This window comes from Perca fluviatilis, chromosome 2 (genome assembly GCF_010015445.1).
Source record: "Perca fluviatilis chromosome 2, GENO_Pfluv_1.0, whole genome shotgun sequence".
Classification (NCBI taxonomy): domain Eukaryota; kingdom Metazoa; phylum Chordata; class Actinopteri; order Perciformes; family Percidae; genus Perca; species Perca fluviatilis.
This window is the reverse complement of record NC_053113.1, coordinates 15,452,538-15,476,155: the sequence shown is the minus strand read 5'-3', so window position 1 is coordinate 15,476,155 and position 23,618 is coordinate 15,452,538. Positions and strand designations below refer to the sequence as shown.

Sequence of the window (23,618 nt, the reverse complement as noted above, 5' to 3'; positions counted from 1 at the left end):
CCCGAGAGCTCCAATCCCCAACAATCATGGCCGTACCCACCATTTGGGTCACCGAGGTCCAGACCTCTGCATTTGTTCCAAGGTGTGTATAATACAAGTTGTGAAATAATTGCCAAAAATAACTTTACCTTGGTGCGGCTAAGATATTGTACAATGCCAAGATTGCAGACTTGCTCATCTGATAGCACTAAAAATACTTTACTAAACACAGTGGTTCTTTGATTATGTCAATAGTGGACAGGTTGAATACACTTTGGCAGGAGAGACACGAGAGTAGTGAATACAAGGGGTGAGAGAGAACAAAGAGTCGAGGACAGAGAAATCAACAGAAATAATGTAATGTTGAAGGCAGAGAGACAAGAGGATATGAGAGAGAGGGAGAAGGTTATGGAAAGCGGAGAGACACAGAAAGGGAGGCTGAGAGAAAGAGCACAAACATCTTAAAATGCACATATTTAGATCAGGGAAATCAAAATTTTTCAATCCAGCAGGATGTGCATCGACACAGCAATTATTTGGGGGAAGCTGAAAAAAGCAGCTGGCGAAGAATGAGTCAGACGTTTGGTGGTGATGGCCCAGTCCCTGCCAAAATGTGAATATTTCCATTGCCCTGCAGCAACGCATACAAGGCTGGTGCACAAGAAGCAGCATGTTGAAATTTTACTCAACACTGATATGCAAACTATTGCAAATGTTACACCATTCAGACTTAGTGGCTGAAAAAACGGCATTAGTGGTGTAAAAAATGTTCCCTTTTATTACTTCATTGGTGTGCTTCGGTGGTGAGAAAATACTGATCCTCTGCTTGACTCAGAAAGCTGGCAACATAGCTTCTGGAATGACACACTGGAGTTTCTATACCAATGCAGATGTCTATAGAAAACCCATCTGAATCCATAAGTCAGTCGCTAAGATATCTGTATTTAACCAGAGAAACTGTTAAGAGTGTCAGGAGATAGGACTGGAATAATGTGATGAGGATGTGGGGGAGACATTTAGCTCTCCACTCATCTGAACTTTGACTGAACTCCTATTGGGAAAGAGAAAGAGCGAGGGATTACAAACAGTGCACAGGCTTTGTTAACTGTCATAACTGTTCTCCGACAGGAAACAAATGAGGCGAAAAGACAGACAGAGAGTTGGTGAAATATGACAACAGCATGATTCAGAGCAGTGAGGGTGCAGCCAGGCCAGTCGATTGAGAAATCAACCCTCTGCAGACTCACAAACGTCTAGAGTACGGTTAACAATGAAATTAATAAAGTGTGTAATGTTGCTCTGTGAGTCACTGCCTGTGGGTGTGCCGTGATAGCAGATCACAAACAGCTTGAGGTACAAAAATAACCCCCGCTCACAAGTCCTACAACCTCCCAACCTCCCTCCTTCCTACCCTCCAATACGACCAACAGTGACGTAGAACATACGTAACGTAGATGTAAACTTACAAAATAAGTCAACATTGACTTTTGGTTTCACTTGGGACATGAACAGGGCTCTCCTGGGTGAAGTCCTGTGTTTGTTTGACCCATCCATCTACCCGGCCTCCTCCCAACACAGATTTTCTCGCTCTTTATACTATATCACTTGACTTTCTTCTTTGCTCCTGTCATAATTATTATGGTCACTAGAGGTCGCCGCCACAATAAACGTATATATGGGTTGTAATAAGCTGCATGTAGAAACAACCTATGGGGTGAATTTTACTACTTGGTTGGCATTACTAGTAGTCTAGAGTCCAGAATATAACAACTTGTTACATGTTAAAGCTATAGTGCGTAGTTTCTATCTCCCCCATGAGGAATTCTAAGTAATGACAACAATACTGTCGGCGCATCCACACAACGCAAGCCTTCCGTGATCGCGCGTCACCCCCACCCCTCCTCCACGCAGTTACTTGTAACCAAGGAGGACATGGAGAATTAAAAAAAACATGATGGACTATTCAGAAGAGGTATTTATCTTCACTCGAGCTTCTGCGCGAGGAAGTCGCATGAGGACACCATTTTCTTAACATAACCATACTGAGAAATACAGAGAGAGAGTTTTGTGGAGCTGATGTCTTAATTATCAACTCATTTGGCAATGGCTTGAATGTAACAGACGTCCATTAATATAAAAAAGTTATTATTATTGAGGAAATAGCCTAGTATCCCAAGGAAATACGTCCACAGTGGATTGGCATTGTTTGGTGATAGGGTTGAAAATTAGATTAAATTGAATGAAATGAATAGTGGTGCTTTGTGGTGCAAATTACAACACCGAAAAGAGATACAACAAAAATATTTATTAATTTAACTTTTTTTTGTGCTGTAGTATAACTAGCAGGAGACAAGTTATAATTGAGGTAAGTTTGGAGACATTACCTTATTTAAAGGAACACGCCGAATTATTGGGAATTTAGCTTATTCACCGTAACCCCCAGCGTTAGACAAGTCGATACATACCCTTCTCATCTCAGTGTGTGCTGTAAGGCTGTCTGACGGCCCCAGTGGCATCAGCCCAGCACAGAACATGCAGGTGAATGGTTCCAGTAATCGTACTGCTCCGAATTGTGACATAAGTGACTAAATAACGCCAACATGTTCCTATTTACATGTTGTGATTTGTAGAGTCACAGCGTGTACAAAAAACAACGTAACATGAGACACAGCCATTCTAACCGTAAACAAACCGGGAACTATATTCTCAGACAGGTTGCTGCAAAGCAAATCATTCCGCCCAAGTACTATATTCTTCCGCCTGAGAATATAATAATAAGTTTGTAATTCTTTGACTTTTGGACGGTCTGGAGTTGCTATGTGGACCCATACCAGTGAACCTATTTTCTGTTGTCTTCTTATTTGATCATTTACCCAGCATCTATAAGGAGCTGTTGTCCATATACCTGATGAAAGTTTTGTCATCCTGAATGTCATGAATACAAGTGTATTACAGTAGTAAACTAGACAGTGTTTGGGAGTTTTTTTTACTTTGATTCTAGATGTTTAGATTTAAAAGAAGAATGCACCTTGAACCCCCTCTCCAACTCTCAGATCTCGTCCATCTGAGGAGGTTCAACATGTTAATTATTTTGTGCTAAAGTGCTGCAAATCACTTTGCCTGCCATCTATCTAAACCTGAGTTAGTGATTTCCTGCTTTTTCAAAAAAGCACTTTTTGTTATAGATGAATCAATATTCAAAGGCTTTTCTTTCATGTTGTTTGATATATGTTATAGATAGATATGTTGATATTTCTTGTCTAGATCATGTAGATACAGAAATATATAGACATATAAATAGTACTATACATCGCCTCTCTGGTTGTTTTATTACCTATGAAAAGCACCTGAATGAACGCCAGCATGGTGATTATCTGCTCAACTCGAGGACAGTACATATGGCTTGCACGTGAATGTGTGTGGAATATATTACAGGGTGACCAGACATCCCATTTTTCACCAGAACACAGTGTCCTGATTCATATCTGAGATATTCTGCATATGTCCTGATTTCAGCTGCCAATCCTCCAAAAATACAAGAGCAGTATTAAGAGCACTATTTTTAAATGTATCCCACACAGCCCCACCCTCCCACACATGGAACAACCACTGACTCTCCTGCATAGAAATCATAACAGAATTATGAGCTTGTAAATCTGTCACTCTTTTTACCTTGATGTGTGGGTTGCCATGACAATGAGGCAGCTATAAGTGTTGCCTCATTCATCACATCAGTCATCATCACCTACAGCAGTTGTTCCTGTCAGTTACCAACTGGTTTAACACCATTCAACAATCTTTAACATCCTTTTACATCAATTAAAGATTGTTGTTTTAATGAAGAACTCCATCAAATGTACCGGTTTCTACACAGTAACTAGCCACAAATGCATACACTCTTCTTAAACGTTTACATGCTTTAACATAAAAGGAACTGTGATTTAATTACTAGATTACAAAAGATTGGATTTCTTGGTTACTGTACTAGCAAAATTGGATCAGAAACATTGGAATTCGGAAGTATACTTAAAGGGTAACTACCGTTTTTTCAACCTGGACCCTTTTTTCCTATGTTTTTGTGTCTAAGTGACTGATGGGAACAACAATCTTTGACATTGGTCCAGTATTAAGCAAAATCGCCACAGTTGGCAGCGGTGAAATAAGCTACAATGTAAGTTAATAGGGCAATTGTCCAGCTTATATTTATTATTATTACATTATTATATATATCATTATTATATTATTTATATATTAATATTCTAAGTGCCTGATAACATTATGGAAAGGATCCCTTCAGAGATAGACCTTTGAAACTTCTTTGAGACCTTTCTGTTTAACCAGAAACCCACCAGACTCCATTTAAAAAAGCAATACTTTTAGCGTGTATAAAGCCAACATATAATCTATGTGTTTATTTCAACCAAAACTAGAGATGTGATGGCTTTTCATAGTTTTATTTTGTTTCTGTCGACTTTGAATGAAGTGTATTTTACGATGCTAAAATTACTGTTCATTTACATGGAGTCTGGTGGGTATAATGAACGTAACTTTGTGGATGTTTTTATGTTTAAAAAAAGGATCTTACTCTTTAACAGAAAGGTCGACTTCCTTAGAAATCCTTTCCATAATGTTGTCAGACACTTAGAATATTAATCTGAGCCTGTCAGTGGCAAAATGAGCACTTTTGTGAAGGTAAATACAAGCTGGACAATTGCTCTATTAACTTATATTGTAGCTTTATTCACCGCTGCTAGTTAAGGTGTGTGGCTGATTACGTGTGCTAAATCATGTACACTTTACTCAAACTACAATCAGTTGCATGAACTTCAAACTTTGACCTTTTAAACTGTAAATATTATAACACTTGGATTTTAAACGCTTTATCCAATTGGTGGTTTTAACTATTTACCTCTCAATGTCTAAATGAAATTTAGCCAGGGCTGCACAATGATACTGTCTGACATCAGACCAGCTAATGGAAAAATGGAAAAATCCTGCCCCAGGAAATCATGGATGTTACGATGTTTGCCCAACAACCTTAATCTCAGCAGATCAATGCACTAATGAGTACAGATGACTAATAAAGGCACCGTCTATCTACATAGCTTGTAATGATTTACAGCCTTGACAGATGCAAAATGATGGTAAACTTCCAAACCAATCAATATTTCAGGCTGAAATGCATGTGCAATACACAGATGGCACATTAGAATATGTCTAATCCTACAATACACGTAAATAAATGTACATGCGCACACACATGGATAGTGTTAGCAAACATTGGTAGATTGGTACACAATGCTAAATGGATCAAGTCACAACATCACAGTTCTGGCTGCATTGATATATTGACAGATCATCTTGTGTAAACAATCAACTTTGTAGTTTATCACCTTAAATGGGCAATCATTTTCAGGACATGACAATTAAGTGTAGTGTTCTATTAAAGAAACATTTTCTAACTTACCTCTAATTGTATCTAGCCATGCATACAGTTTGGGTGTTATTTGCCAAGATTGTAATGCACCTGCTGCTGAGATTTAAACCACAGTAATACAAAGCAGGTGACTGACATATTGTTTGTGATGCTCAAAGCATAAAAAAAAGACATTTTAAAAAACACAATACTGTTTCTTTTCAGAAGCGATGTCCCAGTTATTACTCTTGAGTTTTTCAAGCATCTTTGACTTTTTGATGCTTTGAGCACCACAAACAAAGCTGCATTTCCCACATTGTGGGGTGAATGTGTAAAGTGTGTAAAAAGCTTCTTTTATTTTGTCTAAAAAACATACAGGTTTTGGAATAATTGATGACCCAACAGAAATGTTAATATAACAAATTGACAACATATTGGTGTGGCTACTAGGTCAAAATAACAATTTTTTTTATGTGAATGGTGACCCAGTGGTTTTTATGCTCATGTGTACTGGGTCAGTGCTAGATTTTTTGTGTGTATGTGCTTCTGTGGTGACATGATACAAAAATTGCCACATATATAGTGTACTGTACATCTGGCAGGCTTTTTTGTGAAATCTGAAAAGAGCCGAGACACCAGAAAATAAGGGCGGGTCCAGAGCCACATGTGCTGCTGTGAACAAGCCTCTCCAGCAGTGATGAGGAGGGGGGGGATGAAGACCCATGGGTGAGATGATAGAGGCAGCACACATACACCCTCAACAGCTGTTGCTATACACGTTGCTTAACACGCTGAAATGCATGTTGATATGATCATAAAGTCAAAATCTGACCTGTTGTTCGTGTTTAAAATGGATATGGAAGATGGAAAGCTAAAGCACACAGTGAACCACAATTCTGATGAGCGATGTAATTGTGAGGTCACTGGAAGAAGTTGCAGCTACAAAAACAGAGTCAGATGACAGCAAAGCTTTCCAATATTATGATTGAAGCAAAAGTGATATTCTGAGCAGCGCCAGCATGAAACAAAACAGCTGCTCGATGATTCACAGTATAGGGTTTCCATGAAAAACTCACACGCAGCACAAACAGAGTAAAGCTATGTTTGTCGTGACAAGTTTTGTCAACATGGACTTCACAGCGGGAATGAGATTTTCCAGAAATCATGAAATGGTTTGATAAGGTCTGAACTCCTCCAACGATAAATCATCAGCACGCAGAGAGCAGGGGAAGTTCCAGGAAGAATTGAGGAGGATAAATAAAGGATAAATTACAATCACAGCTTGGCCCACTTCGAACAAAAAGCACTATTGTTATCATTCATTCCTGCTGGATCTTAGTATTTACTGTCCTCAGCAGGGAAATGGATTTCCACTCAGGTCTGAAGCCAGGACTTACTGTGGGATTGTCCACACACACAGCTGATAGTCATCATGTCTGGACAAGCATCAGTGTAACAGATGAGAAACAGAAAAGAGGTCATTGTTTAAACTCAGCGTACTGGGACTTTAACTATGGCACACATTTCAGACTTCAGATAGACATTTAAATCATCAGAAGTCATTGTCAAGTGACTTTGAAAGCGTTTTTTGTATAAAAAGGGTTTTTCAATTGTTGTTTAAAATCCACTGGTAGGTGTCCATAGAGCATGCACACCAACGTCCCTCTCCAGCCGAGCCAGCGGAGAGCATACATGCCTGATACTTGTGCTGGTCCAGCTAGCTGACTTCCTGTGTTATTCATTTCAAATTATCTCTTTTTTTTTTATTTCTTTTAAGATTATTTTTTGGGGCTGAAGAAATGAAAGGGGAGAGAGAGAGGGGGAACGACATGCAGCAAAGGGCCGCAGGTCGGAGTCGAACCCCGGCCCGGTGCGTCAAAACCTCCTCTATATGCGGGCGCCTGCTTTACCAACTGAGGTATCCGGGGGCCCAATCCAAATTATTTGACATGTTTAGCATCGTGAGGAAGTTTGGGATGTTCACTTAAATAAAAATTAGCAATGTGTTTTAACAATGTCTGGTGAGAGTTGATGACCGGATCACTGCCACGTCAGTGGCTTTAACCTTCTAACACTGTTCCAGTCAGAAATGATTAACACATTCCCTGTACCATAAATATGGCATTTTTCATCAGATTGCCTCAAGACCTTATATCCTTCACAAAAGGCAACTGAACATACATTTATTGTGACTACTTTCTTTGAATTTTGAGTGATTTATTCAACTTAGTCACACTTCTTTTGTTTACGGTCAAAAATGACCGCCATAGGAAATGAATGGGAAAGAGTATAATTTTCATCCAGGAGATAAAAGACATCTCCCACACACTCCTACAGCTTTCCTGTGCTTGTGTACCCATTCACAGGTGCAAAGCTTCCATTTGCAAGGGACACTGCACCATGACTGCAATTTGCCATTTGTGCGTGTGAACCACCAATGTTCGCACACATATGCATGCTTGCACACACAGAAACACACACACACAGTTCATGTTATGTTGCCACTTGTGCATGTGAACCACCAATGTTTGCACACACAGAGTTCATGTTGTCATGTTGCCACTTGTGCATGTGAACCACCAATGTTCACACACACACACACCACAGAATTAACATGCAAGAGCCCTAAAGGATTTTTCTTGAAATGGGCCAGTCTCTAACGTTAGAAAAAAGCAGAACAAAATGATCTTTTTATAACTTGTAGGCATCATTGTGTTAAGTTTGTTGGGACATATTTTATATCCAAAATCTCAAGAACATTTTGGTATAATTGTCTCACCTGCTGTCCAGCTTCTCTCGAATGTGGGCCAAGCAACCATTTTGAGAATTCCAACCTTGGACCATCAACATAAGCACCCGTGTTGTGCACACTTCCCCCTATTAGAAACAGTAAGTGGCCACATGGAAGATCATCGCAATCAATTCTGAGAAAACAGAATTTCTCAAAGTGTCTCACCATCACTCTTGCAGATTACCAAAGACAAACTGCTTTCAGTTGTGTGTGAAAAGAAAAATCACTTATTTGACTTAAACATAATTTTATGCCATGTTGCAAATGCTTCTTTACTTAGCCTTGAAAAGACCAGCGTCTAAACAGGCTAACCCTAAACATACTAAAGAAACCCTCAAATGAAGTAAAACTGAATCTATACTAGTGCATTAAAAAGGGAGTAACCATAACAAAGCTTACGCACCTATCTTACAAAGCCACTTCAAGCGCCACAATGTAAACCATGTGACCTGATAATGTATAACCACATATATTACCATTTTCTGTGATACCTCAGATTCTGTGACCAATTGAAGTTCAGTCTTGTGTCTCTTTTGGACCCAGGTAAAAAAGGTAGGACCAGCATGTTAAGAGAAAACATTTATTTTTACTTTATTATACACATAAAAAGTTGGGGTTTTTTTTCACAGTGAATTCAAGGGATTCTTTGCAGGCTGAGCGAGCTTATAATTTTGTTCGGGTAGTGGCACTCCACTCCAATGACAGCACTCTGACTCCTTACGATGGGACTCCTGCCAGACACTTTGGGGTTGTAGACCAGTGTAAAAGCATAAATGAAGACATTCTCCGTCATCTAAGTAAAAGAGAACAGCTGGTTGACATGACTTATACAATATAATAACAGCAATGCATTATATGAATAAAAACCTCATACCACTAGTCTGCTACCACAGGCGTGCAGCTCACTTTCAAAGACCAGCACGTGAGACAAGATGTCGACTTCAGTGGCTGAACAACCCCCGAGTGTGATTTCCTCTGGCTTTATCAGCTTGCCGAGGCCCAGCAGGTCCTGGCTCACTTCAACTTGGATCCTACTTTCCCCACACCTCACAGCAACACGGTTGGTCGTCACCGGCTGCCGCAGTTCAAGCTTGACAGGGGGCTTTTTCACCAAATCCACAGGATCTTCTGGAAACTTCCAGGAGTGCGGTTTGAGTGTTGGCTGAATCTGCTTTGCACGAAAGCTGCGAGCTGGTTGAGTAGGCTTCCTGGAGTGCTCCCTTTCAGGTTCTGCTGTTGGCGAGACTTCCACCTCGACTTCCCAGTAGGTCGGCTCGCTCGTACTGAGGAATCGAGCGTCACTAAGCAGGACACACGCAAGCACAAAGCCAAACACAATAAGCTGCCTGGACCCCATTGTTGCAAAAACAGAGTTTTCTATGCAGCTTTCTCAAGCATGACCACTGAAGCAGACAGAGAGAGTGACTTCTCCCTCTGCTTAATTAGCTGGATCCCTTTGCACATGTGTGGATCTCACAGCTGCACGTCCCTCACTAATTGGAGACAGGAGACACCAATTAGTCACAAAGTATGAAAATAAGATAATTCAAAACTTGGACAATAATGATGATGATAATAATAATAATAATACATAAGTTTTATATAGCGCTTTAGCTTGGAACTCAAAGACGCTTTACAAACAAAAGAAAGAAAGAAGCAAACAAACTAACAAGATGAGTGATTATTGTAAATTATGGATAGGCCAATTGAAACAAATGAGTTTTGAGCCGTTTTTTATAGGTGTTCAGTGAGTCCGTGTTTCTGATGTGGATAGGGAGTGAGTTCCAGAGGGTGGGGGCAGCTATTGCAAAGGATCGGTCCCCCAAAGTTCGGTGGTTTGATTTGGTGATGGGTTTGAGGAGGTTTAAGTCAGCAATGAATGAAGTGGTGAAAGTGCATGTATTCAAGTTGACATATTGACATTTTTTTTTTTTTTTTAAGATTATTTTTTGGGGCATATTTAGGCCTTTATTGACAGGACAGCTGAAGAAATGAAAGGGGAGAGAGAGGGGGAATGACATGCAGCAAAGGGCCACAGGTCGGAGTCAAACCCAGGCCCACTGCTTCGAGGAGTAAACCTCTATATATGGGCGCCTGCTCTACCAACTGAGCTATCCGGGCGCCCGACATATTGACATTTGTGTACAGAATATGTATTTTGTGCTACTTTGTATTTTGTGCTACTCCACTACAAAATATTATAGGAAAATATTGTACTTTCATTTGTCTGACCGCTATAGTTATTACTTATAAAATAGGGCTGCAACTATAACAATTGTCTTTTTTTAATTAACTGATTAATTGTTTGGTTTATTAAACATCCATCAGTTGTGAAAAATACCCATTGCAGCTTCCCAAAGGCCAAAGTGACATCTGATTAATTGTCCAAAGAACACCCCAAAATTATTTGCAATTTACGCTAAAACAGAGATAAAAGTAGAAACCAGCAAATATTTGTCGTTTTTGCTTGAAAGATGAATTGATCCAATCTAAAAAATACATATATAATTTAGTTGTCAATTAATTTTATGTCATTTCAGCTCTATTATAAATAAAATGTATTGTGTAACATGAAACTATGAAGCAGTATAAATAGTTACATAACATACAAGTCTGTTTACTGCAGCGTTTTGAACTAGAATGCAGCCATAGAATGTAATGTGGTGAACACAGATGGAAACATACCCACGTTTCCAAAATAGCTCTACTCTAGTAAACTATAATAAAGACATAATGTGTTTCAATGATATGACTTTCTGTCTTTGTATGAGCAGAAATCATGAGTTGTCTTACCAGTATTACAGAACAAGACAAGAGATATGGGGCACAGAGGTGTAAAACGTGGGAAAGAATGATACAATTACAGGTAAGCTTAAGTTAGATGACCAACATTAAGCCTCATTATAATGATCCCCATCGATCCTCTTTAGGAATGTATCATTTCATTATGTCAGCGTGGATCTTGAACACCCTCTCCTCCATCCTGATGCTGTGTCTCTGTTCATACTGTACAGAACATGAGGCAGGTGGCTTTCATCTATCTTTGCAGATGTCACGTTGTAGTGGGACGCCTGAAGTACAGTTACACCACATCTCAAGGTTGGACGGGGAGGAGGTGGGGGGGGGTTGAGTGGTTACCATAGCAACGGCACCTAAGTAATGAAAAATGCCTGTCATTCACAGGTTGCAGGGTGCTGTGATTTACTGGAGTGTGAACAGTACTGTGTGAAGGTGGAAAGAGTCAACACTTTTTCATAACATTTTCATAATCTTCTGTTTTACTACTACATACATCATATGTTTTAACACCTACAGTTAGGTTTTTGTTAGAGTATAAGCAATGGTAAAATTGCTCCCAGTTTTCAGTTTAAGCAAACAGTCGCCTATTTATGCATCCAGCAGACACTAGCATTGAATTGGAGTTGTGTTTCTGTTCATCTGATGAATGTAAGATCTGTTTGCTGCTCTTCAGCTGCTAAATGTTACACTTTGTTCACCAGCTAGTCGCTAACTTTGTCTGTCTGTCGATTGGGGTGTGAGGTGGGATTTTAGATCTAATTTCTAGTGAAAACAGCTGGAAACAACACTGATGAGAGTGGCTGAAGTGAACAAAAACAGTACATTTGCAGGCTCGGAAAACCAAAACAATGAGCTTAAAGATGCTAAAAAAAAAGCTCTGTAATAACTGGAGGAAACTGCAGGTTCATCACTATGACTGACCCCTTTCACAAACTAATGTTATCCATTGTTGATATAAAAACCTTGAATACAGCAGCTTCAACACATTTAATTTGTATCTGCTCCTACAGTTTTAATGCTACCAAAGCACTGCATACGTCAAATACTGCATTAATTCCTTCTAGATGGGTGTCATCACTTTTTGTTTTGATAACTTACGCTTGAATTTTTACAGAAAAAACTCATTGTGACAACTTGTACAATTTATGAGTTACATGAGGTGTAAACCTAACGGAGGCCCCATTCAGTCCCAATGTATTTGTAACACAGCACCTGTATAGAGCACATACTTCATTCAAATGTGTAAATGCACGGTAAGGCACACACATTAACAGCACATATGATCATTATGACTATATGTACAGTTTATTAAGTTTGAGTTTTTGATGGCAAATTATGCCAACCGATATCAGTGATTACAGCAATAACATGCATTTTCTTCTAGAAATGCTTTTCATAATGTCTATTATGGTTTGATACTATGAATTATTAAATATTGGTCATTTTGGAGATCAACAGTCCATCAGGGAAGAGGAGGCCAAAGACATGGCATGACTCTGCCATTACATCTGCCTAACAGCTGCATTATGTAGCCTACATTTTACACCGCTGCCTCGGGGGCTGCCATGCCTGTCCCTAAACGAGAAATCGAGTCTATTGATGGACAGAGGGCATCAGGGTCACCAGGGAAACAAGAAAGGAGACAGCAGAAGCTATTGCAGTCAGTGACCATGCTACACCATTCATTCATTCTGTTCATTTTCAATCATATTTCATGGTAAAATAAACACATTTAAAGAATGTTCAGAATGGATAATGGAGCTGGTTATTGCTTGTATATTCTGCTTGGACATTTTGCACCACTTAGACACAAAATTGATCAGATGATGTGTTTCTATGGGAAAATGACTCACCTTCTAATCAAAATCTGAGACTAGCACCAGTGAGAAAACTCTCCTTAACAGTGACTTGCAAACTAGGTGAAGGTTAACCTGAATTCACGCACACACACGTGCACACACACACAGACACATATTCCCATTATAAATGCATGCAAACATATGTTCACCTTCACACTTGTTCTTCAATAAGATAGAAGTGAGAAAAGACAGGAGACCTCACATGTTATACCCTAAACCCAAAAGCTTTGCAGAGTGAAATATTGAAATATGTGTTAAAAGAATAGCCTTCCTCCCAAAGCAGCAGTGTGAGGAGTGATGTGTTTGAAGCTCACTGCCAGCCGAGTTCGGTCAGGCAGTTGCTGGTCTGATGTTTTTTTGCCAGACTGTGTTTTATATGTAGAGGACTAATGAGGGCAAATCTCTGCTAAAGTAAACTTTGCAGTCCGGCAGCAACAAAGCCCTGAAACTACATCACAGTCTTCAAAAGTATCTCCTACAGTGCATGAGTCATCTGCAAATGGAACATATCACAACAGGAGGTCAGAAAGTTGGAGACCTGTCAAACCTACTATTGTAGAAATCATGAAAACAAAACTGAACTAACACATGTTCTTATATTGTTTTGTCAACTGTCATAGTCTACAGCATTACACAACAAACAGACCAATCCAAGAAAGTCATAATATCCTATTTCAGGATGATTAAATAGTTTTTATGCCATATACATCAGAAAACAAGTTTCAAAGTAACTTGTTTTTTTTATTAAAGTACGGATATCTAACATTAGCATTTTGAAACATTATACTGGTAACTTATCGTCCACTTGCTGAAGATCACTTCTGTGGAAGTCACGAACTGATGTCTCCAACAGATTTAACGTCCAAGCCCAGTCAACAGTCTGACTCTACTGCAGTTGCGCAACCGTTATTGAGGCCTCCGGGAACTCGGTACAACTGCAGAGGGCCTGTTAGAGCTGAAGCAGGGTGCTGAGATGGCAGCTGTTTCCTTTTGCTGGCTCACAAGCTGAATGCCTGGATATCCCCAGACCTATTAAGTGATAAAACTGTCAGTTTAGAGCTTAGCAGAGCTTCTCAGAGGAACAGGGAGAGCCTGCTGATGCTAATGGGGTGCTCGCTTAAATTACTTAAAAAGCTTTGAATGCACTTTGCCCAAATTATGATGGGACTAACTGCCACACATTATATGTGTCATGATGTGTTATAGCTGTCATTTGGGATGATATAGTTTGTATAGTCAGTGGCTGAGAATGTGTCACAAATGCAGATATTTTTACTAACGGAATAAGATCTACACTTTTGTCTTTGACTGTACTCTGCATGAATGAAACTCTGCATCTTTTCCTGTTAATGTTAGCATAATTCAGGACTGAGAGGATATCTTTTTTTAAGGTTTGTCTTATAATTTGATAGAAAAGCCATTCATTTGAACATGTGGAACATAGTCATATTTCTTTTTCTTTAGTTCTCTGCTGCCATCTAGTAGCCACACACAGTACACTTCTTTTATACTGTTACAGTAGAGAACCAACTACTTGGACAAATACACATCTGCACCTGACATGTGTATCATATTGCACCATTTTGGGGCAGTTGTATCCACTGAAAACATTAACACAGAGACTTTATTCTAGTGTTAGAATAGAATGACCTGCATGGCAGTGTGTTTCAAAATGTTTTCATTGAGCCAGAGATTATTGTACAGACAGTAACTTGGTCAGGTCAGTGCTCACTTTTTTAGAAAGATAAGAGTAAAGTTACAATTATTAATCTGTATATATAAAGTATTTGGTACGGAAAAACTGAATGAAAGCAGACAGTGTGAAACCAAAAATAAAGATAAAAAAGTAAAAGTGCATACAGGAGAGTCTCATTTCCCCATACTCTACCCATTCCTCAATCTACTACTTTTACTCATCTAGCTCGCTCAAGAGATATAGTAAAACAGCTGCATAGCAGTGTGTTACAGCACACACACACACACACAACATATTATTATACAGCAAATATATATTCATGCAGATAGATTGCAACGATGCTGAAGTGTTCTTTCGTTGTGCATCTGCATACAATCCAACAGCATGATCGATTGATGTGAATGTATTCTTGATCTACTCATTCTATTTTATCTGTTAGTCAGTTCTCTGCAGTAAACTAACTACAAATGGCGACCTCTTGTGGTCACTGTTGGAATGAGTGTAAAAGTAAGAACTCTTAGATCAAGGTGTTTATGAGATACTGATGTCAGCTGAAGTTAACAGATGTGTTGTTGTTTTCAAGGGATTGTGGGATAAATCTTACAAGTCTTCCTGCAGCATCAGCAGGTTAGCTTCACACTGTCAGTGAGTCTTTATTACTACCTGGACGTTGTTGTTGTTGTTGTTGTTGTTGTTGTTGTTGTTGTTGTTGTTGTTGTAATTTCTCTATTAACTACAGCTGTTGTCCAGTTTGCTTTTTAGGGACACAGCTGTTGATTCATAAAATTTTTGACTGTTGTAATTTTGCTGTGTTACTCTCATTATTTCTTCTCTTCTTTTTCTTGTTTCAATCCTTTGAAGAAAGGATCTGTTTACAAAAAAATGACATTTCTGTACAGGCTGTTTTCTCCATCTATACACTTTTATAATCTGTATATGTATACATGTTATTTTCTGTCAACGTACACTAATAAAAAGCCGTAAAAAAAAGAAAAGAATTATAGTGTGGTTGGTTAGCTCAGCTGGCCGACTGGCTAACACTGGCGCATTTACAGAAATGTTCATTAATGTGCATTGTCCTAATCAAATAAATAAATGAATATGCAGAGGGTTTATTCCTCGACGCAGAAGGTCCAGGGTTCGAGTCTGACCTGTGACGGTTTTCCTGCATGTTTTCCCCCTCTCACTCCCCTTTCATATCTCAGCTTTCCTATCTAATAAAGGCAGAAATGCCCACAAAAAAAATAAATAAAATGGCAGTTCATAATATATCAAACAGTCTTTTATTTTGGAACAACAAGCAAAATACACATTTCCTCAAAAAGTGAATGTTAACCTTCAATAAAAAACAGAAGAAGAATGCAGAACAGGACTCGTGTGTTTTTGGACAGTGTTTAAGCGTGTTGGTCTCATTGCTGTAGGAGGACATCTGATACAAAATAGACACACAGCGAATAAAAGTTAAGAGTAAAGGGTTATCCTATTTTATCTTTAAGATATCTGAATACAAAACAGAGGATTCAAAGTGGGTTCAGATGTGTTCTTTACATGGAAATCGTTGCAGCAGGCACTTCTTCTTCTTTTGGATTGATTTTAACAAAGGGAAGTGGCACTGTCTCTAGTTATAAAAGCCTCTCCAGTACCAGCAGGTACAGTTGAGGCCTGAAGCTATGAGCAGGATGACCAGCAGCGTGATGAACAGGGCGAAGCTGATGATGGTGGCAACGACGGCCCAGATGAACGTCCTCTTGGACATGTCGACCATGGGTGATTTGAGTGCCATCCGCACCCTCCGCGCCCGCCGGCGGTCCTGAGGAGGGTACCGGGCCAGGTTGACACTCTCCATGCCCAGAGAGCGGACCAGGCACGCCCTCTGGTGGCTCAGCTGGTCAAAAGTGTGTTTACCATGGTAGCGGCCCATACCACTCTGACCTGGAGGGGCAAACAAGTCTGCAGTCATGTCTTTTTTCTTCTTTTTTTTTAACTGCATTTTAACGTTCTACTATACGCAGTAACTGTGTGAAGACTGATATGCAGTATTATGCAGTATTCATAAGTCCTGCAATGTGGGTGTCAGTGCACTTCATACAGAACACTCATGTCTAACAGCCCAACTAGCGAGGGGTGCTTCATACCAAAAGACAAAAAAGGGCTAAGGCCAAAGAGCTAAAAGACTCTTTCAGGACACACTTAGATTTTTACTACAAACAAGATCAAGCGAAAGGTGAAGAAAAACATTTTATTTCTCCGAAGGGGCCTTTTCATAAAGTTGTCAAGACACTTGTAATAACATTCTGAGCCTTTCAGTGGCAAAACAAGCTCTTTTCATGGACGTATATTGGCGGTTCGTAATTGCATATATAGATAGAATTATATAGAATTAGATTACAGCTTGTCTCGCGTCTGCAGGCTCTGGGCTCTTGCTTAATATTGGAACAATATCAATAACAACAAAAATATGGGAAAACAGGGGGAACTAGAAGGGAAATAGGGGCCCAACAAAAAAGTTTTCCCTCAGGCCCCCAAAAATGTTAATCTGGCCGTGCACTGCCCCCATAATGAAGTCCACCTAAGTACACATACAGACATAATACACTTTGGGTCAGTCTTACCAACACCACCAAACGGGAGCGAGCTGAGTGTGTAGTGCATCATAACGTCATTGACTGTAACTCCTCCACTTGAGGTCTCCTCAATCATCCTTTTTGTTGCCTTCGAGAGACAGGGGGAGGAAAAGAAAAAAGAAATATGAAGAGAACATTACATAATGTTTTAAATCTCCTCGCGCCTGCCGTTTCCTCTTACCTTCTTATCAGAGCAGAAGATGTAGAGTGCCAGAGGTTTCTCTCTCTCGTTGATGAAGCGGATGGCATCATCCATGTCACTCACAGCCACTATAGGCAGCAGGGGGCCGAAAATCTCCTCCTGCATCATCCTGGAGTGAGGGGGCACGTCCTTCAGCACTGTTGGGGCTGCATGTCCAGTACATAGTCAATGATATAGATATAGATATATAGATATAGATTCAAACACAACACCTTGACTTATTTACTACTTCACTGCATCTTCCTACCAATGTAGCGCTGTGAGGCATCACTCTGTCCCCCCACCACAGGGGTGTAACCCTCCATCAGACCCATGATTCTGATGAAATGACGCTGGTTGATGATTCGGCCGTAGTCTGGCGAGCATTTGGGATCAGCGCCATAAAATTCCTGGGATGGATCAAAAGGTCTTGACAACTGTGCAGTTTCAATTCGATTAAGATGTTAGTTTAGACAGGTTTAAAGGATGGTACCAAGAGAGTTTGCCGGATGCGATCCACCACTTGGCCCTGGATGCAGGGTTCACACAGGATGAAGTCTGGAGCGATGCACGTCTGACCGCAGTTGACAAACTTTCCCCAAGTGATACGACTGCACAAACCGGACATGGAAGAACACATTTACAGTACACATTTACACTTTCATTTACACTGTAACTAATGAACAATGTGTGTGTGGCAGAATATTCCAAGCAAAAACAGACAAGCATGGATGTCTTTTCAATATAGCATTACCACTGACTTTTAGAGGGGAGGTGGGGCATTTGTGGATGTGCAGGCACACGTGTGTGTTTATATTTGTAGGTAACAGTGTGTACGTAATGGGTATGAGGATGCTGCGCGGGTTCCTTTTTTGGCTGCCTTTTATTTGTTTTATTTTATTTCATTGTTATTTTATTTTCTATTGTTTGTATTTTCAAATGTGAGATACATGTATTACATTTGTACCATGTATATATGTGTATGGTGTCGCATTACCAAAATAAATAAAAAATGTTAATGACAAAAAAAAGAAAATGTGTGTGTGTCAGCGTTTAGGCTTATAGTAAGTCACATATACGTACATTAATGCATGTGTAGCTGTACAAAAAGAATAAACCAACTTTTATCTGTTAAATTATTCCATCCAAAGCTAAAGGATAATGACAGTGGTGGGTATGTTCTGTCCTCTTAAACCACAAAAGTGAATACATTTGCATTGTTATCAACCCTTTTCCAAAACAACTATGTACGTTTTACAGTTCATTTACTTTCCAGGCAGTGACTGGTGTTTTACTACACTTTAGAAAAAGAACTGAGAGCCGAGACTTGAAACTTGCTTGAGATACAGTAACTAGCACAGTGCTTGGTGATACGTTACGTGACACTCTGACATTTTGTTATTTAGTCACCAAAATGCATTGCAGTGACAATCAAATTCAGATGATTTAAACACAGATGTGATTTGACTTATCTTTTTTGTTGTTGCCTAAAATAAGGTTTGTGTTAAACACATTTTCTTTTAATATTAGATGTAGGAGCTAAAGCAAAAGTCTGACAAAATATAATGGCAACACATTATTTACTGTGACAATTCTTCTTGTTATAGCATAGTGAAATGATTAGAAATGGACGCCTGTCTACATTCATCGTTCATTCATTAAACCTATGGTATACTTTGGAAAAACTAAGCAATGTAAAGTGAAGTATAGGCATGTTGTACTCAATTTACTAAAATGTGGAGAGAAAAAAAAGGAATCATCATGGTCCTTTAAGTCCTAAGAACTGTTGATATCAAATTCAACGATGAGTCTCAATAGATCATTAACCTCAGTATTCTGTAATCACTTAACACTTTATCATTATCACTTCAGTTTAGTGTTGATGGGCTCTAACATTTCAAATGCGCTGTGTTCAGTGATAAAAGGCTCCAAGCTAACACTTTAGCATATACTTTAGCAGGACTGGAGACATAGCAGTTGCAGTAGTTAAAGCTGCTGCCTCTTTGGTCAAAGTGCTAACCCCCCCGCGGGTCATCGAGTACACTGTGCTGTATTCTTAGCATCAAGCATGATTCCCCCCTTAGAGCCAACATGTCGTTCGGCTCTGTGTGTGACCACTGGTGTCATGGGCTACCCTGATGAGCGGTGTGTTACCGGCAGGCGACTCTGATGTCACAGTCCTTGTCGATGTAGCAGGGGCTTTTCCCTCCCAGCTCCAGGGTCACTGGGGTGAGGTGGCGAGCCGCAGCCTCCATCACTACTTTCCCCACTGTGCCGCTGCCTGTGTAGAAGACGTGGTCAAACCTGAGCTTCAGCAGCTCCTGGGTCTCTGACACTCCACCCGTTACAACCGGGTACAGATCCTGGAAATAAACAGCAACGTTTTATTTATCTTTCTTTTTTTTGGGCTGCAAGATATGAGGAAAACATGCGATATGCGATAACGTTGTTGAATATCGCGACAACAATATTACTTGTGATAAATAAACAGCGTTCTCAGTTCTGCTGCTTCCAGTATTCTGCCAAAATACAAGAAATTGCTTGTTGAATTTAAAACAGATGAAAGGAAATCGGCAACAAATTGAACACTGAATGGAATATAAAAGGCACCACTAAAAAAAAGAATGACAGCTATATCATAAAGTGCAGTTCTCTGCTGATATTTTCTTTCAACTAACACAAAAAAGCTCTTGAGGGTCTATTGCGATATATCACAGTCTTTTGCGATGTCTTGCGATGCGCAAGTTGATATTGCGATGACGATAAAAAAAACGATAAATTGTGCCTAATTTTTTTCATCTTGAAATATACAACTTTGTCAACTACTCAGGGTAACTAATGAAAATATAAAGCATGTTTGAAAATGACTGGCACATTCCTGCCACCCTGCCACATTCAAGATGATGTTAGCTCTTGGGTAGAATGAGTCCCTGCTGATGGAGGGAGTTCCCCCCCCCCACCCCACCCAAGTCAAACATATCTGGGATGCGCTGTACTGTGTTGGTACAAGGCTTTGACGTCACAGCAGCTCAGAACGTTATTCCATCAACAATAGCAGCCAGTGTTCAGACCTTGTCCAGATAGCGAGGCAGCAGAGCCCGGAGGAGGAGGGACGAGAACTCGCTGAGCTCGGATGGCTTCACCACCGCTGCGTTGCCTGTGGAGAGAGAACACGGGTTTCTGTGAATGGAGTGAGATCACTGAGTGACGGAGAGCACATGGGTGGGAGGCTGAGAATGCAGAGCTGCGAATGTTTTCAAACTGAAATTCACAGCAACAAATTTCTCCCTCCTTTGTTCTCAAACTTGTGCTGCGAAATGCAGGTTTGACCAACATGCATATTAAGGGTCATTAACTCATATTTGTATTAGTGTTTCATTATTACCTCCATCAAGTAGGTTAGGAGCTTATGTTTTATGTTAAATTGCTCAATATAATGCTATAAGTGTATAATATTTTCCCAATAGCCACCAATGCGTGTATAGAAGTGGAATTAGCATTTTCCTGATCGTTTTTCAATTTTTGTTTACTATTGCTTCCCTTTTTGTCTTTTTTTTTATTTTAAATCAATCCCATAAGGGAATGCTGGCATACATTTGGGGTGTTAAAAAAATAAAAATTACCTCATTGCCAAAAAAGTCAGACTAAGTCCCCCCCAATCTGTGTACAGTTTAGCAAGTGAAAATTACAGCTTTATTATTTTTGATCAGTGCATGGACTTTGGTTACTGCATAATCCCCAATCACCCAACTACCACCTGAGCGGATGTCTAATCAGCAATAACTTAAAATATGTGGATGTGCACAACCTCAATTCATTTCTGTGGGTTAGATGCTCATTTCAGTTTCACCGAAAAAGATTGCAGGAGAATACTGAACGCTGACAATAGAGGTCTCCCTGACTACATTTAATTAAGCTATAAAAAGGTGTTAAGGGGCTAGATACGGAAAGGTCCCCTACCAGCAGCGATAGCCCCAACCAGGGGCAGCAGGGTGAGGGCCCAGGGGTAGTTCCAGGCCCCGATGATGAGCACCACTCCCAGAGGCTCCGGCTGGATGTAAACCTCATCCGATATGGTGAGGAGGTTCCTCTCAACCGGCCGTGGAGCCGCCCACTCCGCCAGTTTCTCTGTAGCCAGCTTGATCTCATTCTCAATGCCAATGACCTCCAAGAGCGGTGTGTCGTACTGGCTCTGTAGGAAACCCAACGTAGTCAACATTACACACACATTCAAAATTGTTAACACTACATGCTACACGTTACATGCAGCAGTGTGCTGTGTCTCCACTCACCCTGTTGATATCCTGTTTTAGAGCAGTGGAGATCTCGGTCTCTTTCTCAGTGAGCATCCTCTGCAGGGCATGAAGCTGCTGCAGTCTGAACTCCAGAGGCCGAGTCCTGCCGCTCAGGAAGGCCTCCCTGGCCCGCTTCACCGCCTGCCTCTCCATACAGACAGGTCGAGGACAGCAACGAGCCTTTGGATCTGCAGACACAGATGTTAAGACAGCAGGCTTGTCTGTGTGGAATATACAGTAACAATAGCAGTGACACCGGTCATGCTCTTCTGAGAGCAAAATATCCTCGTATATATTCTATTTTCTCTACAATCCAGCTTTTTGGGGCCCTGAGGCAACACTTGACTCCCTTCCTCACTACACATGTGTATCTAATAAACCAAGTTCACCTACCTATAAACCTACAAAAGAACATAAATCAGCCTTCAACTTGTTCAATTACATCATAAGAGATGCCAAAAGATAACACAATTTCCAGTGTGTAAAGTTATACAACCTTTAATACATTTAAACCAGGTAAACACTATATTTTTTGCCACAAAACGACTGGTCAGCAATTGCAATGTGGGTCCATAACAACTATTAAAATAATTGAAAGAAGAAAGGAGATAACCGGATCTGGTAAAACTTAGAATAAGTTCAGTAAAGGAGTTATTTAAAGAAAGTAGGCTACAAATATAAAAACAGCTAAACAAATTATTATTTCTTCTTTAATCCAGATCCAAAAAAAATAAGAAGAAAGACAATACAAAGACCCTTTTTTATGTATTTATTATCCTGTATCCTATGATCCTTTTTTATTATATTTTCTTGGTCGCAGTTTATCCGGCTAGCCAAACTTTCTTTTGTCTCCCAAGTAGGTGTAACTTAGAGTCATCATTAAGTAACAAAACAATCGGGTCAGTAGGAAGGAATTCGACAGCCTATCACATCAGATATTATTGATGTTGTTTTATTCCAAAATTCATGCACCTGTTCACACTCCCAGACCATGTGCATGACACTCGTTTTGAAGTTAAAAGCCTAAATAAACGTATAAAAGTTATTATATATCATGAATAGGCTACAAAGGTATAGAACAGATGTAATTTGCAGAAGACTACAGTAGACCCTCTCAACTTCTAGCCCCTGACGTTACTTTATGAGTCGCTCCCTGTGTTTTTATTGCTCATGTTATTACATCTAAACATCTTTTCAAGGAAAATGTTTTTTTTCGCTGAATGATTGTGTGTTGTAATAATGTATTACAATCTGCATGATATGATTTGCAGCCAGAACTTTCAAACCTTCTTGGATCCGTGTGTTGACAGGCATGTAGCCTATTTACAGGAACCCTTTTGATGGGTCACTGTTTGACATATTTCTCCTATTTTAATTAAGTCCGTTTAACCACGACAAAGTGAAAATCGTGCATTCAAACACTAACCTATGTCAGCGGGTTACTCTTTCTATTTATGCAAGTACAGTAACTTACACCTGATATCTAAACGCGATTATATCGAATAACATCGTTGATTTCATTATCCTTTTTGATTCGGGAAAAAAGAAGAAAAAGTAGACTCACCTAAGCGCAGGTCAAATACACATCCAGTGGATTCTCTATAAAATAAAAGCTCAATAATCCGTCTCTGATCTGATCTAAAAGCGGTTCAGATGTCCGACACGCTGCGCGCTGACTGACTGACTGACTCTCACTGTACACTGTTCATCAGTCAAGCTGCTCTAGGATCAGTTTACTGGGAAGCTTGCTCACTGTAACCTGCAGCTTCATTCAGACCGCCTTAAGCATTGACAGACTCAACTTCAACAACTGTAGCTCACTTGTTGTGTTGGGTTTCTTCTTTTACAGCCTTAAGTTGAGCTAATTTTTTACGTCTATGTATCTTAATAACAGCATATCAGTCACAGCAGCAATGTCATAAATGACAATAACCTTGGGATCCTGTTAATAATATGCCACTGTTAAGATGTATCAAAC

General features: G+C 39.9%; 2 protein-coding genes across 2 annotated transcripts; both read right to left on the bottom strand.

Moving 5' to 3' along the window:
- Positions 1–8,786: 8,786 nt before the first annotated feature.
- Positions 8,787–9,636, bottom strand: LOC120572787 (zona pellucida sperm-binding protein 3-like). Its single transcript, XM_039822228.1, has 2 exons — positions 9,061–9,636; positions 8,787–8,979 (listed from the first exon to the last, which is right to left on the bottom strand). Exons 1-2 carry the CDS (start codon positions 9,541–9,543, stop codon positions 8,821–8,823), a joined length of 642 nt encoding a protein of 213 aa, XP_039678162.1. The 5' UTR covers positions 9,544–9,636; the 3' UTR covers positions 8,787–8,820.
- A 6,164-nt stretch (positions 9,637–15,800) lies between these two features.
- On the bottom strand, positions 15,801–23,391 carry LOC120548823 (aldehyde dehydrogenase, dimeric NADP-preferring-like). The gene is made up of 10 exons (XM_039785330.1): positions 23,205–23,391; positions 21,638–21,828; positions 21,306–21,537; positions 20,417–20,502; positions 19,500–19,708; positions 17,839–17,956; positions 17,614–17,755; positions 17,346–17,512; positions 17,153–17,252; positions 15,801–16,472 (listed from the first exon to the last, which is right to left on the bottom strand). The coding sequence occupies exons 2-10, from the start codon at positions 21,791–21,793 to the stop codon at positions 16,159–16,161; spliced, it is 1,524 nt and encodes a 507-aa protein (XP_039641264.1). The 5' UTR covers positions 21,794–21,828; positions 23,205–23,391; the 3' UTR covers positions 15,801–16,158.
- Positions 23,392–23,618: the final 227 nt, after the last annotated feature.